Genomic DNA, 13,797 nt, shown 5'->3' on the forward strand with positions numbered 1-13,797 from the left:
TGATGCATTTGCTCTTCTTTAATTTTTTTCTTTTTTCTGCATTCCTATTGACCCCTTAATCCTCTTTTTGTTTTAGTGTTTTTCATTACTTCGGAACACTCTGGATGTATTATTGCATTAACACTTTTATTTGCCACCAGAGCAGCGCAACAGTTGACGCTAAAAAGGAATTAGGTCACAGCTAAAATGAAATTATTGGGATGTCGGAGGATGAAAAAAACCCTCTTAAAAATGTATCATTGCGGCTCATTTCATGGCTCACTAGAAAAGGGGACTCATTAATACAGAAGCAGTACGCCGAAAAACTATTCCTGTCTATTCCTTGTCTTAGTTGTTGAGCACTGGCTCTATTGTTCTGGTATTAGATCAGTCAGAGCCAGCCTGCTTGAGCTGTTAATCCCAAACTAGAAGTGCTCTGGCGAAATCATAAAAACTTAATCCCGCATTAGGATGAGTGTTTCTTTAATTTTCTTTATTGGGATGTTTTTTTTCCCTGCTCATCTGTATGAATTGTATGAATTTGGTTTCCCCCCTCGTGGTGCGTTGACATTTCAGCCGCCGCTCTAAATGCAGAGCGATGAACCAGTGGTGAAATGAATGTGCTCTTTCTTTTGCATCAGCTAACCTTCATGTTTTTTGTTGTTTTTTTTCTGTCCCCCATGTCTGCAGAGTGCCTATCCCTGTTGAGCGAATCCCTGCCCCGGTATCTAATCGATCTCCGAGCAGCCCACAGTGGTGCTTGCCATGCCTCTGCACAGGACAGGTGGATTTTTGGCCCAGTCCGGGAGGCCGACCCTGGGACTCAGCATTAGCCCCTCCCCCCTGCATTTGCTGCTGCTCTCTTTTATCCTGCTGACCAACCCTCTGAGCGGTGTGTGTGGACCACTAGGTATGACTATCCGTCCATCCGTCCATCAATTATTCTGTATAACAATGATAATAGAATATATATATACACATATGTAGATATCTGTATCTATATCTACACATAGATAATAATAATAATAGTAATAATAATAATGCATTATATTTGAAGGCGCCTTTCAAGACACTCAATATCTACATAGATATAGATATCTATGTGTAGATATAGATATATATACTGATAAAAACATATCTATATGAGATACAGCTCAAGATCCTTCCTAGAAAAGATTTGAAAAAAGAGAAAATAAGAATAACATACTGAAAAAAAAAAACAAGATACAGGACTAAACTGATGGATTGTTTCATTTCTGTGAAAGGAATCAGATTATGGAACGACCTGAACAAAGAAACCAAAGAATCTACATCAAACATTACATTTAAAAATTCAATAAAAACCAGTATGTTAAGAACATGCAATGAGATGCGTTACATTTGAATAACTTGCATATTAACAAATAGATGTTTGTGTCTGTTTGCTTGGGATAAAGATGCAGAGTAAATAAGATTACTCTTCTTTCTGCTTGTTTTCATTCTAGACTTTTATTTGCAATATGAAAGGAAATAAACTAAATACTATAAATTTGCTTTTTATTCCACCTCTTTTTCGGCTGATTGGCAGCTGGTTTATTTACATTGTAAATGTGATGTAGAAAGGTGTGTGTGTGTGTGTGTGTGTGTGTGTTTGTGTGAGGAATGAAGCCAGGCTTATCACGACATCAGCTCTTGACTGTGGCGCTGTTGATGTGTTTTGATAAGTTGTTCAGGTCCCATCAGCATCTTCCTCATCATCTCCTTGATTACAGCATTCCCACAGATTTCCTGCGTCAGCAGTCGTCCACACACACAGACGAACACGGACACCACACCCATACCCATCTCTCACACACACCCAGGGTACAGATGCAGTTATGCTTATCGTTGTTAGAATTGGGAATTGCTCAATGTAATTTTTCATTTTCCACCTACGTAAACCAAATTGATGCCATGATCTTTTGAGAGGAGCGGCGTCATATTTGAAGTGTTTGCTTCATGTTGAGAGAAGAGGTAGAATTACACAGCAACTCCCAGCCTAAATGTTGTGGGATTGAAGTTGTCGACCACCTACAGTGAACCTCTGCAGACTATAAATACTGATCTCTCCCCTCTGTCTCTGTAGCTTCCTCTGTAAAGACAGAGCACATAGATAAACTGAGAAAACTCAGTTGTTGCCCTTTCTTCCATTCACAGTATGTGATGCTCTGGGGAATTGCAAAAAAAACAAGCAAAAACAAAAAACTATTATTTGCCATCAAGGAACATCCACTGGCATCTTAATTTACCAAAGATGAAAATATCTTCCTAGTTTGTCACATGTTCTCCTGCAGAGATGGAAAAACTTCATTATATTTTGCTCACAGCAGTGAGGAACATCTAGGAAGTAAAGGGTCCATTAATAGCAAAATCAAAGTTATTATTTTTATAATAAATGCGTCATGTCAGAACCTTTGTGCAAAACTGTTGTCAAATCACTTTATTAGCGAGGCAATGGAAACAAATTAGTCGTGAGTGGGCATTGTAATAATAATAATAATCATCACAGTTATGAACACTTGATTTCAATAGTGTTGCTTCTCTGTCTAGTTTTCCAATTATAGTTTGAGCTTCTGCTTAATTTGACTTTACTTTTCTTCTTCTTCTACTTCTTCTTCTTCTACACAGCATATCCAAACTGACAAAACATTATCTTTGTGTAACAGATGAATTCTGCTGCAAACATTTGGCTGTGGGATGTAAACACATTTGACAGCAAAGGCACAAACAAGAGGAGATGGTTAGCACTTAATATCTTTCCCATAGTGAAGCCTTTTAAAAGAGAATGAACTACAGTTGCACTGATTTTTTTTTTCCCCCAAAGGAACTTTTACAAAATGACAAATTAAACTTGTGTTTCTTGAGCCTGACCTCAGGGTTCAAAATATTTCCCTTTCACTTGATGTGCTAATTACACTATTACACTGGACCTGTCAGTCAGAGCCTCTGAGCACAGCAGGTCGTTACCGAGTCAATTGTTAACATGAACACAGGTCACAAATCAGTTCTATTTGAATCAGTTAAAGCTGCCTGGTCCAGTGCAACAGAGTCAGTCCTACTATTAAACAGACTGAGCGCTGCATTAGTTAAAACCCCAGGCAGCTTTCAGGAACCGTCCAAAGATAAAAGTTAGTGTTTAGTGCAGATTCATCCACAGCTTGTGCCTTTTCCCAGGCTTTGAGAAGAGGCTTAAATTGTAACATTGCCAATGGGGTCAGTTTTGCATCAGGATTGGCAGTGAAGCGCTTTTAAGGGGAACCCGGCAAACATTTTTGGACTTAACATAAAGCTACAGTATGTTCACGAAGAAACAAATTGAGCCTATTCATAATCCCATTATCCAGGAGGAGTAGATTTTTCATCTATATTCTTACCTCGGTGCTGATCTTGCTCAGTGAGAGTCTCGTAGACGTGAAGTATGGTGCTCTTGAGCCCTGGAATGGTGGATATAAATTTGTCTTGATTGACTATAGTGTTGCTTCTTTCTGTCAAGAATTATGATGAGCATAAAATGAATCCACTTTATTTATGACCTGTTGAGTGGGCCTTTAAGAGGTGCACCACAGTGCAGCAAGCACGGGAACATTCTTTTGTCATTGCGTTATTCCTGTAGTCCATGACGTGAGCAGACATGGGGAGATGTGCAGACAGGCTTTAGAATTAGCTGGTGATTATTTCATGTTTTTGCATTTTTTTCTTTTTCAGTTTTTTTTTTTTGTTTGTTTTCCCGTTGCTGTTCTGTCTTCAGAACATAAGTGAATCAACACAGCAGGACCTCACCCACCCAGACATAGGGGAAGTGGGAGGAGGGACTCAGGTTGCTATGGTAAGAGGTCATACTGACTTCACCCAGATGGATCGCAGCGATTCTGTAGCTGAGGAGGAGTTCAGCTCGGAACCATGGCAACAGGCCACAGATAGATAGCAAGTGGTGGGTGCATGAAGTTATTTGATTGATCTGACTCAGTCACTGTGAAAAATATAGGTTCACTTCTGTTGGCTCAATATCGGACTTGGAAATTGCTGTTTTCTCGTGGAGGGCAGCTGCTGCGCGTACGCGTCGAACCTCAGATTCAGACACGTACAACGCTAATGGTATATTTAGTGTATTAATCATCTGAATCAGTGGAAGATCACTAGAATCTGCGAGTGCAAATCACTTGTAAGCAGAGAATGATACTTTTTTCTATTCATTTGGTTTTAAACCTGTTATATGCTGTGGATCTGCAGCCAACACCTTCCCTACCTGTGAAACACTCGTGTGTCCTCACTGTCGGTGCTGTAAGCAGGACAAGGGTGGTCTGCTCAGGAGGGAGCAAAGACAGAAATAAAGAGGGTGAGACGGACAGAGAGAGAGAGAGAGACAGAGAGAAAGAGAGGGAGAGAGAGAGAGATGTTCCTCTGAAGCCCAACCCCATCTTTTATTTATGACCCACAGGAAGCCCTTCACTGTGTCCTCTAGATGATACCCAGGAAGTAAGCACAACACACAGCCATCAGAGCACAAATCAGCCTGACCAGTGTCACTGACAGAGGACGGGGCGTGGTCAGCAGGGGTCGTTGTCGCCGCTTAGAGCCGACGTCCTCTCTCTCTCTTGTCAGTTTTCTTGTTTTAATTTATTTTCTTGTTCCTCTGCTTCCATCCCCAACTCCCCTCCCTGTCTCAGCTCCCCCGAAGTTCACCAAGATTCCCACAGACCAGATCGGCGTGTCGGGGGGTGTGGCGTCATTCGTGTGTCAGGCCAGTGGTAATCCCAAGCCTGTCGTCTACTGGAACAAGAAGGGCAAAAAAGTCAACTCTCAGCGTATCGAGGTGGTTGTTACAGTGCACAATGTCAATTTGTACTACAATAGAATGAACGTGTGTAGTGATGTTGTTTTTTAATGAATGAATACTATATACTTTCATAAATATAGGCTTTGTCTTGATAGAATAATTTAATGATCAGTGAACTATGCATGAACATTAACTACAGACAGAAAGAAAGAAAATGCTGGCTATGTCCAAAGGTGAATATAAAGATGTGCCGTCTAAGACACAAAAGATCATAAAATTACATTAGATAAACATAATCTTGCTCATAATCAGCTCTTGGCAAGAAGGCAAATGAGTGTATTTCCCTCAAATGTTGAACTATTCCTTTAGGATATTGTAACATTTTAAACAAGGTGCATTTTGTAATAAATCTAAAGCAACTGGCCATAAAATCCTCCTAATATGTCACAGAGACTCAGGAATAATGTTCATATAACAAACTGAACTCACCAACAACAACAGTACAGCCAAAATATTTGTATTAAAAAATCATGTTTATGTTTTGAAATCTTGTTTTGGCATGTGGCGCCACCTACCGCCATCTACCAATCATTGCAGTCAGTAGAGTCTCAGCTGCCGAGCAACCACGGGTTGCCAGTTACGTCAGAAAACGAAACCTAAAGGACCTCGGTATTTTGAATTTGAATGTAGTAACCGTTTTTGGCCACATTCTTACATATGGCACAAATGTATAACATTTAATTACTCAACAATTCACATGTCTTTGCATGCTTTGTATAATAGCCAGCAACAAGCAATTTTACTTTCTATTCCTTTCACATGTCACTGTCCTAATGCTAAAAACAAAACCTATTCATTAATTATGAGCCTGACTGTATATTGATAGAGTGTACATGTATATGTATGATAACACATGCTTTTCAGTGAGAGGATCCACCTCCAGTGCTGGTAAGTTTCTTCTCTGCAGAAATGTCTTTGTGACAGACACTAAAACCCGTCTTTCTGCCAGTTCCAAGATCATGTTTTCAGGTACATGCTCTTTGTCTGTGCCTGACCTCCACCGTTTCTGTAGAGGAGAGCGAAGTGAAGCAGGTCCTCTTTTTTTGTTGTTGTTGTTATTGTAGAGGTCAATAGAAAATTTTAAAGATGGCAAACTATTGCGACCTGTTTCACGGGTAAATAAATCATAACGGCAGCAAGTGTGTGCATCACGTTTCTCGTGAGATAGATAGATAGATAGATAGATAGATAGATAGATAGATAGATAGATAGATAGATAGATAGATAGATAGATAGATAGATAGATAGATAGATAGATAGATAGATAGATAGATAGATAGATAGATAGATAGATAGATAGATAGATAGATAGATAGATAGATAGATAGATAGATAGATAGATAGATAACACTGCAGTAGTAAATAAACACAAAGGTGCCGTGATGTCTCATGTTGTGAGTTTTTGAGTTCAGGATGATTATGGCTCTGGGTTAGAAACTGTTCAAGAATTGTTTTTTGTACGTGTTTTCGATGGATCTGTATCTTTTGCCAGAGGGCAACAGTTCAAAAAGATGCTGGGCAGCATGGAGAGAGTCTTTGAGGATGCTATATGACTTCTGCAGGCAGCGGGAGGTGAAGATGTCGTTCAGGGTTGTTAGCTAGTGGGGAGTTGGTGATGTTCTGCGACTCGACGTTGACAAGAGATCCATGTTTGATGAAGAAATCACAACTGAATTCAATGCGGGTTCTTTAAATCTTCAATAAGAGGCTGGCAAAAAAAATATTTGGGGACTCCCAAAAGAATCTTGTGTGAGCCACGTGTAGGTCCTGAACCCATCTTTTTGAATAACTACTTTAAGAGATATTGAGTGGCTACACTCTTAGAAATAAAAGTGCTAAGTAGAAACATATAAAGTTATTCGGCTTTTTCTCATAGGAGAACCCTTTTTGGCTCCAGGTAGAACCTTTTTATAAAGGTTCCACCTGGAACCCTTTTGGAGGGTTCCACCAAAATCATGCATCAAAATGGTTGTTACTGGAACCATTAGTGTTGAATCAGACTGGTTAAAGAACCAAGAAACCCTTTCTTCTGAAAGGTTTTTCAGAAGCAAATGGTTCCAGGTAGAACCTCAGCCCTTGTAGAAGGACCCTTTTGGAACCCTTATTTCTAAGAGTGTACTAACTGCCATACATTGAGACTCACACAGTGAATGCCTAGATCCTATTCTAAACAATGTCATACAGTGACTTATATGCCAAAGCTCAGTCGCCTTCTTTGAGTACACAAAGGTTTACTCACGGGATGGCACTGATTTATAAGGCCGTTCCTGGCTTGGTTCCATCTTATTTATGCCCTTTGCTACAAAGAACCAACAGCCATTATGCATTACGGTCTTGTGGCATTTATCACTTGATTGTCCGCAGCGTTTGGACCGAATTGGAGAAACGAGCGTTCAATTTGTGCCGCCCCCTCTGCTCGGAGTTCTCTACAAACTGAACTAAAAATATCTGAACTCATCACACTCAAACTTTTTTTTTTTTTTTTAGATTGTTACTGTGTATTTGCATTCATACATTTTTGAACTTGTATTTATTATGACGTGTGATGTTGATCTCTTAGCCAGCTCACCCTTGTAAAAGAGATCTTGACCATCTTTACCTGGTCAAATAAAGGTTAAGTAAAAAAAAGTGCAGTGACCTTAAAACACAGCACGTAGGTTTGAAGTTTACTGTTTCACTTCTTGTGTCTCCTCTGCCGTGGCTGATGTGTGTTTTCCTGTGTGACCGTTCAGACCATAGAGTTTGACGACGGCGCAGGTGCTGTGCTGAGAATCCAACCGCTCCGAGCTCCCCGGGATGAGAACACCTACGAGTGTGTGGCACGCAACAGTGAAGGAGAGGTGTCCGTCACTGCAAAGCTGGCCATTATCAGAGGTGAGGCACAGAAACACACACACACACACTCCTCATCTTCATCCCTTTCCGCTCGAGTAGTGCTTTCCCTACACGTGACCACTCACCTGGCTTCACACGTCGGCCCCGTTTCCCTGAGCTGTCAGTTGTATAGCGCGGGAGCAGAGCTGCGCCACACCCTGCTGACACAGCAAACTGTTCTTTTTATAGTTCCTGTTCGTGCAACAGAGCGTTTTCCGGCCACGGAGAGCCCTAGCTACTGTGCTTAGCTCTATTTTAGCATCCCAGCTTGCTGTAACCACTATGCATCCTTGCCAGATTAAGGGTGTTAATCTAATTTATGATGCCTCCTTGCAGGGAAACATATCTAATATGGTGCTTGAACATACTGCACGTTAAAGTTGTGGCCAAGAGCATCTTGGGACGTGATCACTGGCTATTTCGCCCTGTACAGCTGGAAAGGATGAAGGAATAGAGGGAAGGCTGCTCGGGCTGTTACTACATGAAAATCAGTGGATTAGCCTTGAGGTTGGCTCATCAACTGAGGAAATTGAGGAAGAGATGGGGGGGGGGGATGAGGTGGAAGAAGATGTTGAGAAGAAGCGTGAGGGGGGATGAGGAGGTTGTGAGTAAACACAACAAGATGGCACGGAACAATAGAGATGAAAATGGGATGTCGGGGTGCAGGGGCGCAGGAGATGGATGAGGATTGTGCACTTGGCAGGACTGTCGGCTAAGCAGAAGGCTCGTTTCCCGGGGAATAGAGTTCTGTCCATCTGTTACCCAGTCCATCATCTCTGCATGCACAGCCACAATCTACAGCACATTAACACATAAACTATACCTTAAGGGCAAGCCTCACCATGTGTGTGTGTGTGTGTGTGTGTGTGTGTGTGCTGAGATCTGTGCACCATGACATCTCCTGTCCTCTTGGGCACTGCACGCTCAGCTGTCTTTGTTTCTTCCTAATCAGACGATGTGTTCTGTGCAGTTAACAGATTATTGGACACAAATGTTAGACGGCATTATTCAGAGAGCCTTACTAGATTTAACAGTTTGATGATTCAAACAGTGATTAAGAAATCTCAGCAGGGTCATAGACAGACAACAACCGAGAAAAGGTATGTTTCACGCTGTGGATGAAATAGTTTTTTTTACCAAATGTATTGAAAAAGAAATACAATGAAATCAATTTGCAAATGTAATTCACTGGATCATTTTCTGGTTCTTTCATGCATGAAAATCTCCTCAGATGATAAATTGACCATCTAATGATGATGTATCTTACATTTGAATTTGTTTTTGAGAAGCAATGATGATCAATGCCCTGTTGTCACCAGATTTCTCAGAAATAGATCGTGAATTGATCTTGAATCATGGAATTGAATCAACACATTTAAATGACTTAACGTCTTATCAAATCTAGATTACATTAGCTTCGACTTTATTATTAAATTCACTCATTTCCACGTGTCTGCCTCGGTCTGCTTTAGCAGCTCACAAGAAAACAAGCTCAGAACATCATGAAGAATAACGGCACATTTACTTCTAAGTGTTTTCACCCACTTTATAGCTCTGTTACTGAACACAATAAATGCAGAATAATGCCTCTATTTGACTGTATTCTGCCAAAGCCATTCGCCCTGAAATGTACTGTATTCTTAAGTGTTATACGGCGTGAGAGCTCATGCCATTCACGGTTGCTGTTCTGTGCAAAAACGTCCGCAAAGCTTGTGTTTGGGTGATTCGTTTTAAAACAGATTCGATGGGAGAAAAAACGGCCCAGCAGCCGAAGCAGAAAGGAGACTTTCCATTACTGACCAAATCATTCTACTCCGAGCTCTTTTCAAACCCTGATGCATTTCATCTCATCCTTTTGTATAACGCTTGACCGACACTAATAGCAGTGTTGCACAGTGCGAGGGCTTTGTGGTCGGCCACAGGATATGGAATCCTGCTCTATAGGTGGCCTAATGGACCTGCAGGAGTTGTGGTAGGTTATGGTCAGGTCAGGGAGCTCTTTGTTTTTTCTTCCTTTTCCATCATAATGTCTCACATCACCAGTTCATCCCATTACATACTCATCGTTTCCTCATTTCCCCCCTCACTATATCTTTCTGTCTTTATATCAAGGAGCCGTTTCTTTGGCCCACAGCGATGTCTGTTTCTAATTTCTTCCCTCTTGTTTTATTCATCCTTTCATTTTCTCAGCCATCTATTCTGCCTGACCCTCGCTGTCTATTCAGACTGTCTCTCTCTCTCTGAGCCGTCCCTTTTGCATTTTTACAGGCTCTTTGCTGCTCCGCCCCCACCTCCAAACTCACCTCACCCCCTTTCCACCCAAACTGCTCTTTTCTATGGACACTGCAGTTGTGTTGTTCCGCCTTTGGGACATGGGAATATCTGCAGCTCTGCATGTTTGAAAACCTCTGGTGGGCAAGAGATTCTCATCACTGCAGAAGCGTGTGTGTGTGTGTGTGTGTGTGTGCGGCTCAAACCTTAATGATTGCGTATGACTGTTTAGGATGTATATTTGTGTGCATGTGCAGCATAATCCTGATTATATACTCGCCTCCCAGTGTCCCATTTTAGGAGGAAGGGAGGTGAGGTAGAGGGTGAGCGATAGAGAGAGGAAGAGAGATGTTCTGCTATCATGGCCAACACTCCTCATATGAACAACAGAGTCAGATCAGTGATTCCCCCCAGGCGTCTGCTGCACTGGCAGGCTGGCGGCTCAAGCAGAATTTTGTTCTGGAAACAACTGAGAGTATCAACTCTCCTGCCTGCAAGAGGATTACACTCCTTGAGTGGAGAACTGGCTCTTTTATCACATATACACCCCTCATCTTGACTGCTTTATATTCCCTCCTTCCCATTTTCTTTGCCTCACGGTCTATTCTTCATGTATGTTTGTACGTAATACATTATGTAGGGGATTATCATGCTTTGTGCGTTGAGCTGCTGGATCTGGGAGGAGCGGCAACGTAGGGCTCAGGATGGGGAGACATTTGGGTGGGATTGATCTGCGATGCAAACTCTGATTCTGCAATGTATTGTGATCTATTATCATAAAGGGCCATTAGCATTTAAAGTGTTCCCCTTCAGCCCTCTTGGAGTCTATAGGAGTCAAAGCATTACAGCCTGCGAGGATTGCTGAGCACTGGCAGATTAATCCTGAATCAGACTCCTTGAGTTTGCCTTTTACTCAGGCGTATTTCTTGCACATGGCCATTCCACACAGAAATGAACTGAGCGACGAATGTGCAACCTGTTTCTTGCAGGACAAATTCTGTTTTTTTAGGGAATAACTGAGTGTGTGAGAGGACGTGTCAAAGAGGGACTGACAAAGAAAACAGTCCGTGACTGCTTGTTTGTGTCATGTGCATTATGTGTGTCTGTCCTTTTTGTGGCAGCATGTCTGTGTGTGTTTGTGTGTGTGTGCACACAAATTGCATATTTACCCAGATCTGGTTGGCTCCATTGCCTAGTTTTGGGCACCAAGCCTGATTGCCCTTCTGCAAACATAACCAGGCCAAAATGTTTGCTCTCAACCTCTTAATAAATACAAACACAAAGCTTGAGGGCACAATGCTGCTCGGTCCTCGCCAATGTTTCCCCCAAACGCTGTTGACGCGCACATTGTTTATATAAACATGCCGCATTTTTCCAAAGGCTGTCTTATCAATTTAACCAGGAGATGAAAAATAAGCAGTGCTTGTGCACAGCAGTGTTAGTTTTTGATAAATGATTCATTTGGTGAAAAGTGTGATCAAGGCAATGCCTGCAGTATCTATTTCAAGCCATGGCTGACTCATCCTTGATCCTTGCTGAATACCTGTATACCCCATATTCTCCTCTCCAGTGAACTATACTTCACTGTCCACTACTGCTTTTTACCACTATCTGCAGGGCGGTTAGTGAGTCTGTCTATCTATCTATCTATCTATCTATCTATCTATCTATCTATCTATCTATCTATCTATCTATCTATCTATCTATCTATCTATCTATCTATCTATCTATCTATATTTATCTTATCTGTCTGTCTATCTGTCTGTCTGTCTGTCTGTCTGTCTGTCTGTCTATCTAGCTGTCTGTCTGTCCGTCTGTCTTTCTATCTGTCTGTCTGTCTGTCTGTCTATCTGCCTGTCTGCTATCTGTCTGTCTGTCTGTCTGCCTGTCTGTCTATCTACCCACACACACACGTGCACGCTCACATATGAGCCCCATGCCCACTGCAGTGGCGTGCTGTAATGAACAGCGAGGGAGTTTGTGTAGCGTTAGCCGGCGGGGCGATAAAAAAGACCATCTGAACCCTCTCAGGAGAGAGAGATGGGGTTGGGGGGAGGGCAGAGGGGAGCAGATGTAGGCAGGACATATACCACATCCTGGGGGAGCTCACCTTCTGACCCCCCTACCCTTCATTTGTCTTCCACCGTGTTTCAACAGTGGGGCGTTCCACCACTACTCCATTGAAGTGGATCATTAGCATTGATCGGTGTGGGATAATGTGAGGCGAAGGCAGGTGGGTTATGGTGGTGCTCTCCCTCGCTCAGCCAATGGTGAAAGAATGTTCTGAGTCCTGAATGCCACCTGAGCTATAACCACAGCACTGCGACCGGATATCACCGGCAGACTCTCTCTCCTCTGACTTTTTGAATCGTCTCCTTTACGCTCAGTGGCGTTTCCCCCTCTGCGTCTCCCCCGCTTATGCTCGCCATTAGCTCGCAGCTCGACATCCCTATCTGACAGGGTCTCTCGAACACTGATGACTGTGTGAGGAGAGGAGCACAGTTAAAAAAGGAGAGATGGAATCTGTCTCCTCTCAGCCTCTCATCCCCTTCACAGAGTGTGTGAGACAGATGGTACGTAGCTGTCATGTGGTTTCGTAGCAGGGGGCCCGGAGGAGGAAGAGGAGGAGGAAGAGGAAGAGGAGGAGGAGCAAAGGAAAACACACACACGCGCGCATACGTCCGCATCTCGGATATTGTGTTTCGCTCTAGATTTGTCAGTGATTGAGCTGCAAAAGTTGTGGTTGCTATTGTTGACAATTTATAGACTCAAATTGCGTTAGCTTTCTTGATATCTTGGTAATTGCTTCACTGCTGAAAGAAAATTAAATGTATAATTGTGGTTCCGGGTATCGAGGAGGTGTGTGTGTGTGTGTGTGTGTGTGTGTGTGTGTGTGTGTGTGTGTGTGTGTGTGTGTGTGTGTGTGTGTGTGTGTGTGTGTGTGTGTGTGTGTGTGTGTGTGAGAGAGATGTGTGAGAGAGTGGTTAAAAGGTTAAGGAGAGCAGGAAGCAGGAAGGCTGATGGATGCTTGATTACGTGTCTGGCCATCTGGACCGTTGTCATCGAGATGCTTAATCCCATTCACCGGAGAAAGTCTGCGCGACTGTGCGTGTGTGGGTGGGTGTGTGCCTCTCCAGCATGCACGCACCCACACACACACACACACATTATTTCCAGAATATGTGTGGACATGTCTCTTTACATTATTTCACACGTTGCACGAAACCTGTGAAGATGCTAATAAGAGCGCCGCTTCAGAGACAAGTACTGTATGTGTACACACAGGCAACACACACCCACACTCACACAAACATCCGCTGGCCCCCCCGACGTAATCAGACGTATCCTGGCACATCCCAGATCGGCCTCTCTAATTGTTGGTACATTTTAACAATTACTGCTAACAAGTCCTTATTACCCCCAGTGCCCTGTCCCTCCTCTTGATCCCGGCTTCTAATTGCTGCTGCTGTTTCTGAGTAGCTCTCTGCATAGTTATTAGATAAGAATCATTACCAGTACATAACACACACACTGGAGGAAAACTTACAGTTCGCTGTCACCAAACACCTGTGTTTCTAGGTTATGAACTCTGTGTGTGTGTGTATGTGTGTGTGTGTGTGGCAGTGTTTGTAGAGTATACGTGAGTGCACATGTAGGCACTTTGGTGAACTCCTGCTGATTGGGCGGTATGTTTATACTGCTGGAGAAACAGCCTGTCAAACACACACTAAAACTGACTCCATTTCTGCCCGCCTACTACATCACCTAATGACTCGCCAGAAAGGGCTGCTAAGGATACAGGGACTCGTGTGTTCTTG

The 13,797-nt window shown here is 42.7% G+C and overlaps 1 protein-coding gene across 1 annotated transcript in view; it reads left to right on the top strand.

The window, feature by feature from the left end:
* Nucleotides 1–744: 744 nt before the first annotated feature.
* ptprsb (protein tyrosine phosphatase receptor type Sb) overlaps nt 745–13,797 on the top strand; it is a gene marked incomplete at both ends in the record, with an annotated part of 55,049 nt that continues 41,996 nt past the window's right edge. The window contains 3 exons of the mRNA XM_083890579.1: nt 745–889; nt 4,665–4,813; nt 7,567–7,708. Coding sequence (XP_083746705.1) covers nt 745–889; nt 4,665–4,813; nt 7,567–7,708 — 436 coding nt within the window. The remainder of the gene's footprint in view (nt 890–4,664; nt 4,814–7,566; nt 7,709–13,797) is intronic.

The sequence above is a fragment of the Microchirus variegatus genome, assembly GCF_963457635.1.
Source record: "Microchirus variegatus genome assembly, chromosome: 5".
Taxonomy (NCBI): Eukaryota; Metazoa; Chordata; class Actinopteri; order Pleuronectiformes; family Soleidae; genus Microchirus; species Microchirus variegatus.